General features: G+C 38.3%; 1 protein-coding gene across 1 annotated transcript in view; it reads left to right on the top strand.

The window, feature by feature from the left end:
• The window catches only part of NAA15 (N-alpha-acetyltransferase 15, NatA auxiliary subunit), a 35,112-nt gene extending 21,343 nt beyond the window's left edge, over positions 1-13,769 (top strand). Inside the window, exons 10-20 of the mRNA XM_059470355.1 lie at positions 61-133; positions 833-1,002; positions 1,468-1,620; positions 3,162-3,290; positions 5,751-5,964; positions 6,746-6,939; positions 8,561-8,669; positions 9,038-9,136; positions 9,803-9,946; positions 10,384-10,481; positions 12,310-13,769. Coding sequence (XP_059326338.1) covers positions 61-133; positions 833-1,002; positions 1,468-1,620; positions 3,162-3,290; positions 5,751-5,964; positions 6,746-6,939; positions 8,561-8,669; positions 9,038-9,136; positions 9,803-9,946; positions 10,384-10,481; positions 12,310-12,510 — 1,584 coding nt within the window. The 3' untranslated portion in view covers positions 12,511-13,769. The remainder of the gene's footprint in view (positions 1-60; positions 134-832; positions 1,003-1,467; positions 1,621-3,161; positions 3,291-5,750; positions 5,965-6,745; positions 6,940-8,560; positions 8,670-9,037; positions 9,137-9,802; positions 9,947-10,383; positions 10,482-12,309) is intronic.
• Positions 13,770-14,834: the final 1,065 nt, after the last annotated feature.

The raw sequence follows: 14,834 nt of genomic DNA, 5'->3' as shown, positions 1-14,834 counted from the left end.
AAAATAAAATACTATCTGGCCTACAGATTATTTTTCCTGTGTCTCATCTTGTACGTGTAGGTGGCAATCATAGAAGAGCTCGTGATAGGTTATGAAACGTCTCTAAGAAGCTGCAGGTTATTTAACCCAAATGGTGAGTGCTGAGACTGTTGGGCTTCATGGAAGTAGTGCCTGGTTGTAAGCACTGTGTGTCCATTCAGAGGTGGGGAAATGGGAGTGAAGAAACAAAGGGGATGTGGGGTTTTTGTTTTTCCCCTAATGCAGAACCATAGCTGTCAAATAGAAAGTCTCTATTCAAAATGTAGTCACTTGCTCTAAACTTTTTTCCTGGATCCGTGAATTTAGTTGTGTCTTTGCAGACTTGAGTTCAAGGTGCTATTTTCAAGATTTGGGTTTATCACTGTTCAGAAAACTGAAGTTTGACAGCTGTGTCAAATCTGTTACTACAGAAATGCCAAACAAAAGGCAATATACTGATAGTACAATCTTCAAGGAAAAGTGTAGTTTTGGAGCTTTTGTTGGGGACTATGTTTTGTGTTCCTGGAGGTTTTGCATATTTGACTGCCCTAAGCAAATAGTTGGAACAGACTGCACCTGCTTTTGACCCCCAACTCCCTTTTCCTTAAAACCACAGAAGGAGAAGGATATACCTAGGTCTTGGATGGACTTAAAAGCTCATGTACGTACCTAGAGCCAGTAGTTTGAAAGCTCTCCTAGGTCTGATAGAGAGACAGAATTAATTTCAGTGACTGTGCTTAGAGCATTTTGCTTCTGGTATGTTGTTTTAGTAATAAACTGAACAAAAAACCCCTCTCCATTTTGCTCCTGCCAGATGATGGTAAAGAAGAACCTCCAACCACTTTACTCTGGGTCCAGTATTACTTGGCTCAGCATTATGATAAAATTGGACTGCCATCCCTAGCTCTAGAATATATAAATGCTGCTATAGAAAGTACTCCCACTTTGATAGAACTCTTCCTTGTGAAGGCAAAAATCTATAAGGTAAGTTTGGCTTTATTTTTAGTGACCACAGGTGATTTGTTTGTTAGGAATTGTAGTGGGTTTCTAGGTAAGGGTATTGTTAAGCTATTTGAGATGGGGTTTTCTGCTGCATATGAAAAAGCCACTATGTAGGTTTCTAACTCAGTAAAGGAGAAATGTGAATTCTTAGTTTAAAAATCACACCGATAAATTAAATTGAGTCTTTCATTTGTTCTTACCCCCTGTTTTTGTAGCTGCTTAAAACAATTTCTCAGGGTGCACTGTGATACTGTGTCAGAATGGGATTATCCAAACTGATTCTTTAAGCATTTTCAGGAAAAACATTCAGTGCTAAAAGACCAGTAATTCCATAATGAGGAAAGGTATTTAAAAGTCTAAAGAAAAAACTATTTATATCAAGCAGTGAGTAGATAAAACATGCGTGTTTTACAATTACTCAATCAACTTAAATTTCTATCTTTATAGCATGCTGGAAATATTAAAGAAGCTGCAAGGTGGATGGATGAAGCTCAGGCTTTGGACACAGCAGACAGATTTATCAACTCCAAATGTGCAAAATATATGTTGAAAGCAAACTCCATTAAAGAAGCTGAAGAAATGTGTTCTAAGTTTACACGGGTTTGTTGCACTTTTCTAGAAGTCTTTGGAATAGTGTGGGCCTAATCCCTTGTGGAATAACTTTTTTTAACTTTGCAGTCAGCCTCACTATCATATTTAAATTCTGTTTCAGAGCACCTATGGTTGCTTGCTTCAGTTATGGTAGTCCATAGCAGGGTTTGAATTAATCTTGGATAAGCATGATGCCATAGGAATAAGTGAAAACTCTATAACGCTTCGGTTTGGTTATTTTTGCTAGGTAGGAAAAATACAGCATGAATGTTGGGTTATGGAAATGGCATGATTTCATGCGTCACTTTTTGTCCCTGCTGTAGCCCCATTCGGATAGGTTTGATAGTCACACATAGTTACTTTTTAAAATGTACTACTTTGGTATTCTTTCATAACTGCAAGTCCAAACAGCTCAGTGAAGTCTCTCCAGACTATTTGTCAAATTACAGTTTTGGAATACTGGCAGGGTCATTTGTGTGTTGTCTGTGGGAGACAGGCAACAAGCTGTTGGGATCTATCTGCAAAAGTCAAGCCTTTTCTGTTTGTTTGTCCCATTTTCTCCTCTCTTAAAGAGCAGGAGAAACCTGGAATGCAAGGTAAGTTGAATGGAGAGAAGGGGGAATGGTATTTATGAAGAAAACCTGAAGGATCTTGTGAAATGAAGGCCATGTGGAGGCAGACATGAGGGGAGAGAAAGTTCTGTTTTATGTATGCTCAGTAGCTCCATGTGGGAGTTTTGATGCAATCCCATTATGAATTTAGGTTAATTTGATCTCCCTCAATGCCTTAAGCAGCTCTAAGATGATGTTAAAAGGAAGCATGCCAATTACCCAAAACTGAACTTGAAAAATACTGAAAGAAATTGATGAAGTTGCTCTTTACATTCTTATTTATTTCTATTTGATCTTATGTCTAGTGCTCAAATACAGGCTTCTTAATTAAAAAAAAACCAAAAATAATTAGAGGAGTCCTAGATTAAGCATACAGAAAATAGGACTGATACTTTTCCTCATTTTCAGTTGCCTAAATCAGGCTGTTTTGAACACTGCCTTTCTCTTTCATTGCTAAGTTCTATGGGTCTGTGCAAGTATATATAAATACCGATTTGAAAGACAACTGTAATCCCATTTTTTGAACCAGAAGGTGTCAAACTAAAGTGTTCCTTTTGCCATGCCTTACTCTCTAGTACTGATTGCATTAGAAATAATCATCTACTACTACTACTACTGTGAGGATGCTTAGCTCAATCAGCAGTTCTCTGAAAGATGCACATGGCAGTTTTAGTTGAGGGGGAAGAAAGTCCTGCAGGTGTTAGTGTCTTGTTGTGGACTGGAACTTTTCTGTCATTTTTTCCATGCTGTTTGTATTTTTATATTAATCAACAAAGCTAGTCAATTTTAACTGTGGCATTTCCAACTTTGAAGACTCCAGTTCTGAGATTTAACATTGATTTTCTTTAACTGTGCTTTTAATGAGAGCAAGATAAAAGAAATAGCAGCTGATGACTCCTATGAGATTTATTTTCTGTATAATGCTGTTTTTGTTTTTAGGAAGGAACCTCGGCAGTAGAGAACCTTAATGAAATGCAGTGCATGTGGTTTCAGACAGAATGTGCACAGGCCTACAAGGCAATGAACAAATTTGGAGAAGCACTTAAGAAATGCCATGAAATTGAGAGAGTACGTATTCAGCTCAATGGCTTAGATTGGAAAACACTGGTTTAAGTTTACTGTGCTGCTATGTCACTTTTCTGAGCAGTAAGGGTGCATTTCATGTAGCTTCAGGAGGGATTTCATGTTGATTACTGGCAAGATTATATAGTTGCATTTCCTCCTAAAAGTGCCATTGTAAACTGTGTTTTATGAAAAGATTTTATAAAGTTCCTTAAAGATCCAGACAAGAGGAGAAAACTGTCAAGAATAATCTTAGTTTTGGCAGTGTACATAAGAAATGGGTATTTAGGTACAAACGAAGAGTATGTGCACTCTAAGTCCAAAAATAAGTGGATGAGCTGACAAGCCCATCCTTGAGTAAAGGACAGATCTCAGTTACGATTAAGGCACTGTTTTAGAGCTACACAATAAATGTTTAAAATATTACCAAAAATATTAACTGTCTTCTTTTAAAAAAAGCTGCAGTTTAAAATAAGCCATTGCAAAAATAAAGACTTCTTAAAGTAGAAATTTTATTTAAAAGGGGGAACACTTGCACATTAAATGTTGATATCCATAGTAAGGCAAACAACAAAATTTGGATGCACAGCTTTAAAAAGAAACAGGTATGAATTTGGGGTTTTTTAAAGCACACTAAAGTCTAGAGAAAAGACCCGACAGCTGAGGGTGTAAAAGAAGTGCTGAAAGAGCAGAACTTAGTAGGAAGCTGTGCCTCTTTGCAAATAGAGAGGCATTAGGGGATTTCAGCACTGCTGGTCTTCTGCAGAGAGGACTCAGCTCTGGAACATTCTGATTTGAAAAAAGTGATGTAAAATTTTCAAAGTAACCTGGTCTCGTGAAAGGTGTCCCTGCCTGTGGCAGAGGGTTGGAAACAGATGACCTTCAAGGTCCCTCCCAATCCACACCAGTTTGTGATTTGCCAGGATTGTGTTTTATTTGCACAAATCCTTTAAATAAATTAGTGTAAGATTTTTTTGTATAAGAAACTATTAGTCTTATAAATTGTCTAAGGTACCAGAAGAGGTCAGCAAATGAAGTGATAACTTAAGCCACCAAAAAGAATATTTCTAAGCATTTAAGTCACTGTGTTTAATTTATTTATTGGATTAATTGAAGGTGTAGCAAAGTTCAACCACAAGATAAGCAAATATGTTGAATTCAGAAACCATGAACAAAGCTTTTGTAAGAAAAAGCAGTGCCTTCTAAATCTTTTAGAGGGGCCAGTTATGCAAAGGGGCCAGTCTAGTTGATGAAATGTGTTCTGGTTTTCAGAAGCATTTTTATCTCATACTTTGCACCTAAAGGATCTAAACTGTCTCAGAAAAAGTGGGGAAGCTGATCTCATGATTTAATAGCTGATTCATGGCTGGGGAAACAGAGTAGGAGCAAATACTCAGCTCTTGCAAGAAAAGGAGTTTATCATGGAGATTACTAGGGTGTCTCTATAGAGTTTTCATTATTCCATCAATACATGATCACAGAAACAGACTGACAACTGCAAGGACAACATCTGCTCTCAGTACTAAATGATTAAGCAGCCCATGAAATATAATGTTCAACAGTGTAGTCAGTGACAAATTCTCTGCCTATGCATAAGTAGTAAAAGGTCCTACAATATTGCTACTCAGGAATCCTAAAAACTATTAAAGATAATGTTGCAACAACTTACGTGCAGGTGTGGAGCAGCAGTGGAAAGGACATGTGAGGAATTAAAACTCGAGAAGTAGTGCTTTTCTTCCATTATGCAAATCTGTCACAGTGTTCACATCTGAGTGTCACATCTTAAAAATGTGCTAGTAAGTCACCAGCTGGGGTAGCTTCCAAAGGAAGAGACCTCAATTAGCTTGTTGTGCTTACTCTTCTATCCTGAGCTTTGACAAACAAAGCTGAGTTTAGGGTAAAGTTCCTAAACTTCAGGAAGTTCCTAAACTAAGCTGAGTTAGGGTAAAGTTATACGAGATGTTAAGTACTTGGAGAAGTTCCAGAGGGGAATGACTTTTTTACTACTTCTTAAACAAAGACAAAGGGACATTAGATGATGTGGAAAGCAGAGCTTGAACAAAAGAAAGCACTTTCTCACGTCTGATTTAAGAGTGAGATTCATTGCCATAGTATTTAGTAGAAATCAGAATTAATTTTTTTTATTAAAAAAACCAGAGCAATTCAAGGAAGAAAAACTCCTCAAATGATGTTTAAGTGCAGCAACTTTAAAACATTTGTCTGTTAAACTGGAAATTCTCAGAGGTAGTTACTTGTAAGACACTGAAATTGATGTATTTTTGTTCTGGGCTAAGATGCCTTCTGTTGTTCTCATGGTGACTTTATTTTTGGAGGGTTTTGTTAACGTTTGTAATAGTTAGGTTGTATTTGTCAAACATAGGCTTTTATTAAATTATTATTTTGAAAGTCCAGGTTAGTATCTCATTGTTAATATTTGCTAACGAATGTTTTGTTACATTGTGACAGCACTTTGTAGAAATCACGGATGACCAGTTCGACTTCCACACCTACTGCATGAGGAAGATCACCCTCAGGTCTTATGTGGATTTATTAAAACTAGAAGATGTGCTTCGACAACACCCCTTCTACTTCAAAGCAGCACGCATTGCCATAGAGATCTACTTGAAACTTCATGATAATCCCCTAACAGATGAGAATAAAGAGCATGAGGCTGACACAGGTATTCAACTCTCAGGGTTTATTCATCGTGCAGTTTCACTAATTAGTGGGTATTTTAGGTAGGTCTGTGATAGCAAAAAACAAAGTAGGCAAATTGCAGCTTGGACTGCGTAGTAAAGTAGATGTTCTGCTGGAAATTAAACTGATGTGTGCTTTATTGTGGTTATTGCAAAGCAGTGATGGGTTTGTAGTGAGAGTTGTAGTTCTTAAGTAAAAATATTTGTGTTACAGAATGACTGCAAAAACATCAATTCTTATGTTGGTTGGTCCATGGAATAGGAGATTGAAGCAGATGTGCTTGGTAGTAACTTCTCTAAGCATTTTATCAGTGTGCAGAAATTTCACTTGGTAGCAACTTAAATTTTATCATCTCTTGCTTCTGATATAAAAATAATGTTTAAATAATTATTTTTTTTCCTCACATTTCTGATTTGAGAGCAGCTTAAGCAGTTATGGCTTGGGGCATCTCAAATGGTACTAACAGAGGATCTTTCATGAGAGGATCCTTTAAGAGGAATTTGTAAAGTTTTAGTACTTTTCATCTCATTATACTGTTATTTTAATTTCTGTCCCTTGATTCCACTAAGGAATTTGTGGATTATGAAGCATCAGCATAGACTATGAAACAACCTATCCATAGTAAATAAGCTTTTACAAAGGTGATGAGAGCACTGCTTTTTAGTAGATATAGTTTAAAACAGGTGATGCTGTCTGACATCTGCTTGATGCTGTTAATTGTGAGACATCAGTGTTGTGTGGTTTTGTCCTTTGTGTGTGTTCAGCAAACATGTCTGACAAGGAGCTAAAGAAGCTACGAAATAAGCAGAGAAGAGCCCAGAAGAAAGCACAACTGGAGGAGGAGAAGAAAAATGCTGAGAAGGAGAAGCAACAGAGGAATCAGAAAAAGAAGAAGGATGATGATGATGAAGAAATTGGAGGACCGAAAGAGGAACTGATCCCTGAGAAACTGGCAAAGGTGCTTACCAATGTAATAATAAAGTCTTAGGAATTTCTAGAAAAATTGCAGTAAGCACACATAAAACTTAAAAGCCATTCAAATAACTTGTAAATTTTTTTTGGATGGCATCTCTTCACAGGCAGTGTTTTAAAAATAATTCCTTTCTAGGGCTAGTTGGTTAGATACAGTGTCAGTAGTGTGGAAATCGCAGTTTTTGTGCCTAGTTCTCAAAGGCCATAATTGAAGTCATAAACATTTGCTACATGTGGAATTATCTCCATATGTTCTGCTGCACTACCTTGTTGATTGTGCCCTATTTCTAGCTGGTTGTGTGGAAGTCTTTCTATCCTGTCTGTAAGGTGATTATTATTCATTCTTTTATGCCCCCTGATATGCTTTCTGTTTCATTTCTTTATTCTGTTCACATAGTCTGTCAAAGAGGAGACACTGAAGCATGAATGCTTTAACGAGATTTGTTTGCACAAACAAACGTTTTGAACAAAACATGTTTTGAAACAAACATGTTTTGAATGGGGGGGGGAAAAGGAATAAAGAAGCTGTAGTAGTAAATAGTAGACTAGACTCAGATGTATTTAGAGATCTGGATTAAGAACTATAGAGAGCTATAAAAGGGAGGTGACTCAGAAGACTCTTCCTTTAGCAGAAGTTATGTCTAAGGAGCAGGAAAACACTCAAAAAAATGTAAGGGAAAGATAAGAAAATTATAGAGACTGGAAAAATTACTTACAGCAATAGTAGTATAGATTGCAAGTCTTAATAGATCCAGTATTCTGGATCTATATTCATACTGTTCACACTGAAGTGAGTTGTATTTGCTCTTGAAGGGATATTTGAAAGTTGAGTCAGTGAACTTCACTCTCTAGCCAACAAACAAGTGACTTAAACTTGACTAGTTATTAAGAATATCGCTGGTATTTCCGTTGTGTAGTTCACTGGTTGCAAGAGGCAGAACTAACTGCAATGCTAGTCAAGATGGAAATGCAGCAGCATTTATTGAAATTGAGTTCTGTAGTACAGAGATGTCATGGGGTACCCATGAAAAATCTAGCCAGTCCCCAAGATTACAAGGAACAGTTGCAGCTGTGTAATGCATTTCTTTGGCAAATCTAGCTATGTCTGTAATATACAGATGTGAATATAATATGATTCCAAATTCCGTATCACAGTATTGTATTGTGATATTGGCTGGGACTGTCACTGTGACCTGGCAGCTTTTAGGACCCTGTCTAAAGCTCACATGAGCAGGATGTCATGGATGTTTATCAGTCATTTACCTCAGGCCCATGTATGTAGTTTGGTGTGGGCAGCCACACTGCCCTTTCCAGTGCAGGTTCAGCTCCAGGGGTGTTCACCACAGCGTGTGATAGAAGGAAAAGAATTGTATCTCTATAGCAGAATGTGCTTTGTAGCCATCAGAAAGCAAATATTTTGGACTTCTTAGTCTGTGTTTAGGCATTGAGTAAAAGCTGCAGAATTTGTAACAGAAGAGATTCTAAGCATCTTCTGCACTGCCTTAGGAGAGTAACTCTCTGATGTGACTCAGCAATAGCTGGGTTTTGTTGTTGTACTTACTAGGTTTCAACTTTGACTTACGTGTGTCACTTCCTTGAATCTGTAGGTTGAAGCACCTTTGGAAGAAGCCATTAAATTTTTAACACCCTTGAAGAATTTAGTGAAGAACAAAATAGAGACTCATCTTTTTGCCTTTGAGATTTATTTTCGAAAAGGTAAGTGAGAGCACTTAATGAAGGCAAGCAATTTGTGAATGGTAAAGGTGTATATTGGAACTTAAGCAGCAATTACTGATGAGGTGTGAGAAGCCCATCCCTGTCACGGCACAGAACTTTTCATTGGACTCCAGCAATGAGCAGTATGTGCAAACCAGAGTTTGAACATTTGGTGATTATTTGGTGATTATCCACTTAATTCACTGGTTAAACAGATGCATGTTATTAAAAATGGCTTTTGCAGCACACTCAGCTGTAAATTCTTTTGATCATTCTAATTTCAAACACTAAATACTCTTGTAACACAGTGCAGTGGTTTCCTGCCATAGGTTTTTGAACACTTGTCAACACTTGGTTTTTCTTTCCAGAGAAGTTCCTTCTGATGCTTCAGTCTGTCAAGAGAGCCTTTGCCATTGATTCCAGTCATCCTTGGCTCCACGAGTGCATGATTCATCTCTTCAGCAGTGGTATGTGTCTGTTTGGTAGGACTCCACCTGTGCACACTGCTAGGTGATGCCAAACCTGCAGTCATTGGTTTTAGCACAATTAATTCAAAATATTTAAAGCATGTATTAGAAAACTGATTCATGCATCTGGATTTAGGAGTCATTCCAGTATTGTTAAGAGTTTTTGAGACTGTGAGCAGTATGTGAAGCCTGAGAGAGAGAGACAGCGAAGAAATGGAAATTACAGAGTGAGGAATGGGACTTTTCTGCTGACAGCCTGTGTCAGCATGCAAGGAGAGGGCTTAGAATTCTGTCCTTACTGGTGAAAGGTGGAAGAATTCTCTCCCTGCCCCAAAGGTCACCCTTTCTGATGGAGGCTGCAGAGTAGTCTTATTTAGGAACAGACCTGTATGACCTCAACCTCTGAGCCTAATAGGTTTTAATTAGTAAGGGGGGGAGAGTATATTAATGTAAAAAAGCTCTGACTTTTTCTAGCATCAGGTAAGTGCCACAGTTAAGCTTCTTCTAACACATCCAGTATTTACCTGATCTAATTTCATGCACCTTCCTTTGAGATACTTTCCAATTACATTAATAATGTAAACATGAAAAATGCTAAAATTAAAACATAAATTGTATTTTGTTGTGATTACCTGTGCTCACTTCAACTTCTTTTTTTCCCAACAGTATCTGAAAGTAAGGATCTGCCTGATGCTGTTAGAACAGTGTTAAACCAAGAAATGAATCGGCTTTTTGGAGCAACTAACCCAAAGAACTTCAATGAAGCTTTCCTTAAAAGGAACTATGACTCACTGCCACATAGGTTATCAGGTACTTTGCCCTTTTCCTTGTTCTGCCTGGTACATTTTCTGTGCTTCTCTGGCAGTGGTATCAGTATCAGCCCCAGTGATGTAACAATCACTCCTTTCCTCTGGAGTGCTTTCTTCTCTGTTTGTGGTTTTCTGACAACATGATTTCCAGGTTGTCTGTGGTTTTCCTTAATTTTCTCTTTGTGCTGCTGAAGTGGGAATGTGGGGACCTCTGCCCTGTTGTTTCTAATGTGTGCAGAATGTTTGTTTTAGTGCTTTGTTTGGAGCTTCCCTTCTACCTGCGTAGGTATCGTGCTTTATGCTCCAAGCTGGTTCCATTTGGAACTACTGCTGGAGAGTTAAGTCCCCCCTCTTCCTCATGTTATCCCTATTTTATGTTTGTGTGTAAGATGATTTTGGTCATCCACTGGGTGATGAATCTTTCTTTCCCTCCTGTAGCTGCCAAAATGATGTACTACTTAGATCCTTCCAGTCAGAAAAGGGCAGTGGAACTGGCAATGACCCTGGATGAATCCCTTATTAACAGAAATCTTCAGGTAACGTATTTATAAATTGTAGACAACTTCTGTTGTATCTGTGGAAGCTTTAAGCAAAATTCGGAGGTAAGAGGAAGCTGAAGTCATTGTTGTGCCTTATCATAACACACAAGAAGGTTGAGTTGTGAAAGAAAGGGATGTCAGGTTCATCTGAACCGAAATATTTAATATCCTTTTTGCACACTTAAATTAATTTAGTTTTGTGATAATAGGAAAATAGCAGCAGTGGAAGCCATATTATTGCTACAGGTAATGGGAAAACGTATTAAACTTGAGAGAATTCACAGGGCAAAAGAAAAGGTAGTAGTTTGAGCTTTGGCTGCCACACAGGCCACTGCTCACAAGAAAAGGAGTGGCACAGACTCTGGGAAGGCTTTCCATGGCCAGCTTCCTGCAAGCTGTGGGAATTACCGTAGGTTTAATAAAAGCTGCATGTGCCCAGTTATGCCTTAGCATGTACTTAAGTGAAAAGCTCACCAGTGAGTCTTTGCTTCATTCTGGTGGTCATGGAATAATCTCCCTTTGACACTGCCTTTAGCATTTTTCATAAACTTGTCTTGTTTGGGTATTGGTTTTTGGATGATTTGAGTTTTCTTTCTGTTTGAGTGGTCTCAAAGAGTTTAATCTAGATTAATTATAAGTAGATTTAGCAAACAAAAATTAATTTGCCTTCTATTTGCTGGGTTTTGCCTGTGAGTGGAATTCTGGGAATTGGACGGGGGAAAGATGAAATGTGACCAAAACTGCTTGGTTGTTCTGGAGGTGCAAACTTGGCAAGACTAGAAAATAAGCTTTTACCAGCTCAGCAGTGCATAAATGCATTCCTGTGCAGTGCATTGTGATACAACTGAAAATGTTGACTTTAAGCATGTTTGGTGCCAACATGAAGGAAGAGTTGGACTTCTTCTGAACTTCTAGATGAGAAATTAAAAGTGCCCTAAAAGTGGAGGAGGATCTAAAGGAGTCTAGGTGTTTGTTGAAAGGCATTTTTGTGTGCAAAGAGATAAATTTATTACATTTCATTGTATAAAGACCAGGTGTCTCAGGGCACACTGCAGCTATAAAACCAGATATATTTCACCTTTGGTGGATGCCAGTGCTACAGAGAGCAAAACGGGTCCTTGAGGAGAGCTCCACAACCCTTCAGCAGGAGGACAGAGCAGTTAATCCCAGTCCACAGAACAAACAAAAACTGTACTAAATGTCAGAGGAGCAGGAGAAGGCTGCCTGGCTGTGCTAATGCCTGCACACAGCCATGGGCAGGTGTTAAATGCTGCCAGGCTTTAGTGGAGCTCACTAGGTTGGTTTCTCATGGTTGGAATGCAGGCTGCAAAAAGTTACACAGGAAATCTCCTTTTTCTCTTCTAAATCATTAACTAAAATCTGAAAAATGTGGTAATACCAGAGTAATTTGATGCGATTGAAAGGTATGTTATGTGTTGCTGCAATGGTCAGTGTGTCCCGGGAATGGTGGGGTTCTTGGTTGTCAGTTAGCAAGAATGGGTTTTTCTTAGGAAAATAAGAAACAGGTGACAAATTAGTATTTCATTTTACAGTCAATATTTCTAGCTGTGTTTTAGATCCCTTTTTAAAGTGCATTCTTTCAAATCAGACTACACTGGTATTTCGTGCTGTGTTTAGTTAGAATGTCTTTTGATGAAAGGTGTGTGGCCTTTTGAGCAGGTCTGTGTCAGAAATACTGTTTCAAATGTGTCTTGGGAAATTATTCTTATCTGAGAGAACAGAACTGCTCTTTGAAACTGTGTTGTGAGTGTTCAGCTGAATGTTTAAGAAGCCATAACACTTGTTTATTTTTCTCTTTAATTAGACTTGTATGGAGGTATTAGAAGCTTTATGTGACGGTAGCCTTGGAGACTGTAAAGAAGCATCTGAAACTTACAGAGCAAATTGTCATAAGCTTTTCCCTTATGCTTTGGCTTTCATGCCCCCTGGATATGAAGAGGATATGAAGATCACAGTTAATGGAGATAGTTCTGCAGAACCTGAAGAACTGGCCAATGAAATATGAACAACTTTATTGCAAAAAAATGACGTTGGACCATATCTGGTGTATAATATTTTTGTCACGCACCTGCTGAATTGTTCTAACTTACACAAAGAACAGAAGGAAAAAAACCCCCGTTGCCTTCAAATAGTTTTACTTTTTTTTTTATCCTGCTGACAAAGTATATATATAAAATATCTAACATATTACTGGTTATAGGTTGTTTGGTTTCTTAAAAATTAAAAGCTGCTAAAATTGATAAAAAAGGAAAAAATAACCCTTTTCCTCACCTACCCACCCATGTTTTTAAACTAATTTATATGAGACCTGGAGGTGTATAGCCCTCAGAGCAGGTGTGTGGCAGAAATATTAAATTTAAATTTGTCTTGTGAGATTACTGTTATCTCAGACAGCAAAACTGCTGTTTTAGCACTGGATTCTTTCACTGAGCACAAAGAGTTGATGGGGCTTTAGCATCTGACTGATTTTGATACGGGGGATGATTGTGTCCATAGGAAGTATGCAATGTGAATCAGAATATAGAGAGAAACCCGCAACGTACTTGTTACGTTGGGGTGCTTGGACATACGGATATCAGCCAGAATTAAGAAACATAGTGTGTTCAATAAGCTTGTTGTGTCTCTGAAATTCACTGTACACGATCAGTTCGGTGTTCTTGCACCACAGTTTTTACCTGAAGGAAGGAACCAGTTACAATGGTCTCTCTTGGAATTAAACTCGGGGTGGGGAGGGGAGAATCAGCATTGCTGTTGTTGAGATGAACCTATCAGCATAGGTTGGCCAAACTTTTTAAAACTGTAATGCAAGAACCAAATAAAATTATGCACTGTGATGTGGCACCAATTAGAAAGATCGCATGCATTTTTCACGTAGAGTGAAAACAAAATGAGAACATACTATGGCTTGAAGTTGCAAAGAGGAAAACTCCTGACTACCATTTTGACTGATCAAGAGACTAATAGATTAAAACCTCAGCAGGCCTTGTTCACGTTATGCAGAAAAAAAAAAAAAAGTGCTGCAGTTTAGATACCTCTGGAACTTTTCCACAGTGTCACAGGTTTGTAATACTTGAAGCCCTACATTTCTAAGAATATATTTCTTGCTCAGTTGTTTCAGGCAAGCCCAAGACTTTGTAACTTTTAAGGGGCCCAAGATTTTTTTTTCAATAACAGACCAGCTTCTTATTCCTGCAGTTACAGATGTAATTTCCTTTGTCAAACATAAGGTACCAAATATAATGCAATAAAATGTTTTGAAAAACACCTGTGTGAATATTCCAACCAATCTATGTTGTACTTGGACAGTGAATGGGTTTGCTGGAGTGCAGCTCAGGGCTGGCTCACTGTGCTGTCCAGTCATGCTAACAGTGTCACTGCTGACAATGGGTGGTCATTGAGTATAAAGTGCAAATGCATTCTGTGTAAATACTGAATGTCTGGGAAGTCCTATAACAAAATGCTTTGCTACTCGGCTTCTAAGTTCCACCAGTGTTTCCAAGTCAAGCTTCAGTCTATAAGTCTACTGTGTTAATAATATAGATAAGTACTCAAATGTTTTCTTTTGTAGGCTCATCATATAAAACAGAGCAGAAATAAACTACAGCTTACGAAGTGAGTGCCTTCTTTGCTGCAGGAGTTCAGTTACAGAGTATCTGTTTTGTGGATACACAGCCTTCCTCTTCCACATAGTGGAATTCAGTGATTGACATGTACAGTTAAGAGATCCTGGAGGACTTGCTGGGGTTTGTAGATTCCTAGGTGTCAGAACAACAGGCTTTTCTTCATTGTGTCTTCATCTCCCCTTCTTTTCATGGCTAGCCTATCCTGGTGTATGTTTGCAGTATAGTTCCCATCACAAGTGTGGGTTGCTGTATTTGTATGTTTACCTGCTGGGCTTTTAGGGACTGGGATACCAACAGAGCCTTTAACTGACTCGAGTATTGATGTCTTGATCTCAGTGGTTTCTGCAGCCTGAGGTACTTGGACTGCACGTCTTCTGCAACTCCTGGAGATGGTTCAGTCTTGCCTACACAAGCTGTGAGATTTTGGCCTTGCCTCTTGAGTATTGCTGCCCATTTCTCGGCTGCTGGAGGCAGATGAGTGCTCACTCGTAACAGATTGTGAATTGCATCAAGCAAATGCTTTTTTTTCCAGATACTGGGGGTTTTGGGTGCTGCCTATAAATGGGATTATTTCTTTTACTTTTTCAATGCCTGTTTTTGGGTTGAAATGGATGAACTAAACTGGAAGTTACTCGTTGTCTTTAATTGTGCAAATGGGGAAAAGGATGCTTCAGTGGGCCTTCCAGAAGTCCTCATCTACACATCT

This window comes from Ammospiza nelsoni, chromosome 4, assembly GCF_027579445.1.
Source record: "Ammospiza nelsoni isolate bAmmNel1 chromosome 4, bAmmNel1.pri, whole genome shotgun sequence".
In the NCBI taxonomy this organism is placed as follows: domain Eukaryota; kingdom Metazoa; phylum Chordata; class Aves; order Passeriformes; family Passerellidae; genus Ammospiza; species Ammospiza nelsoni.
The sequence above is the reverse complement of the archived record's forward strand: the minus strand, read 5'-3'. Positions and strand labels throughout refer to the sequence as shown.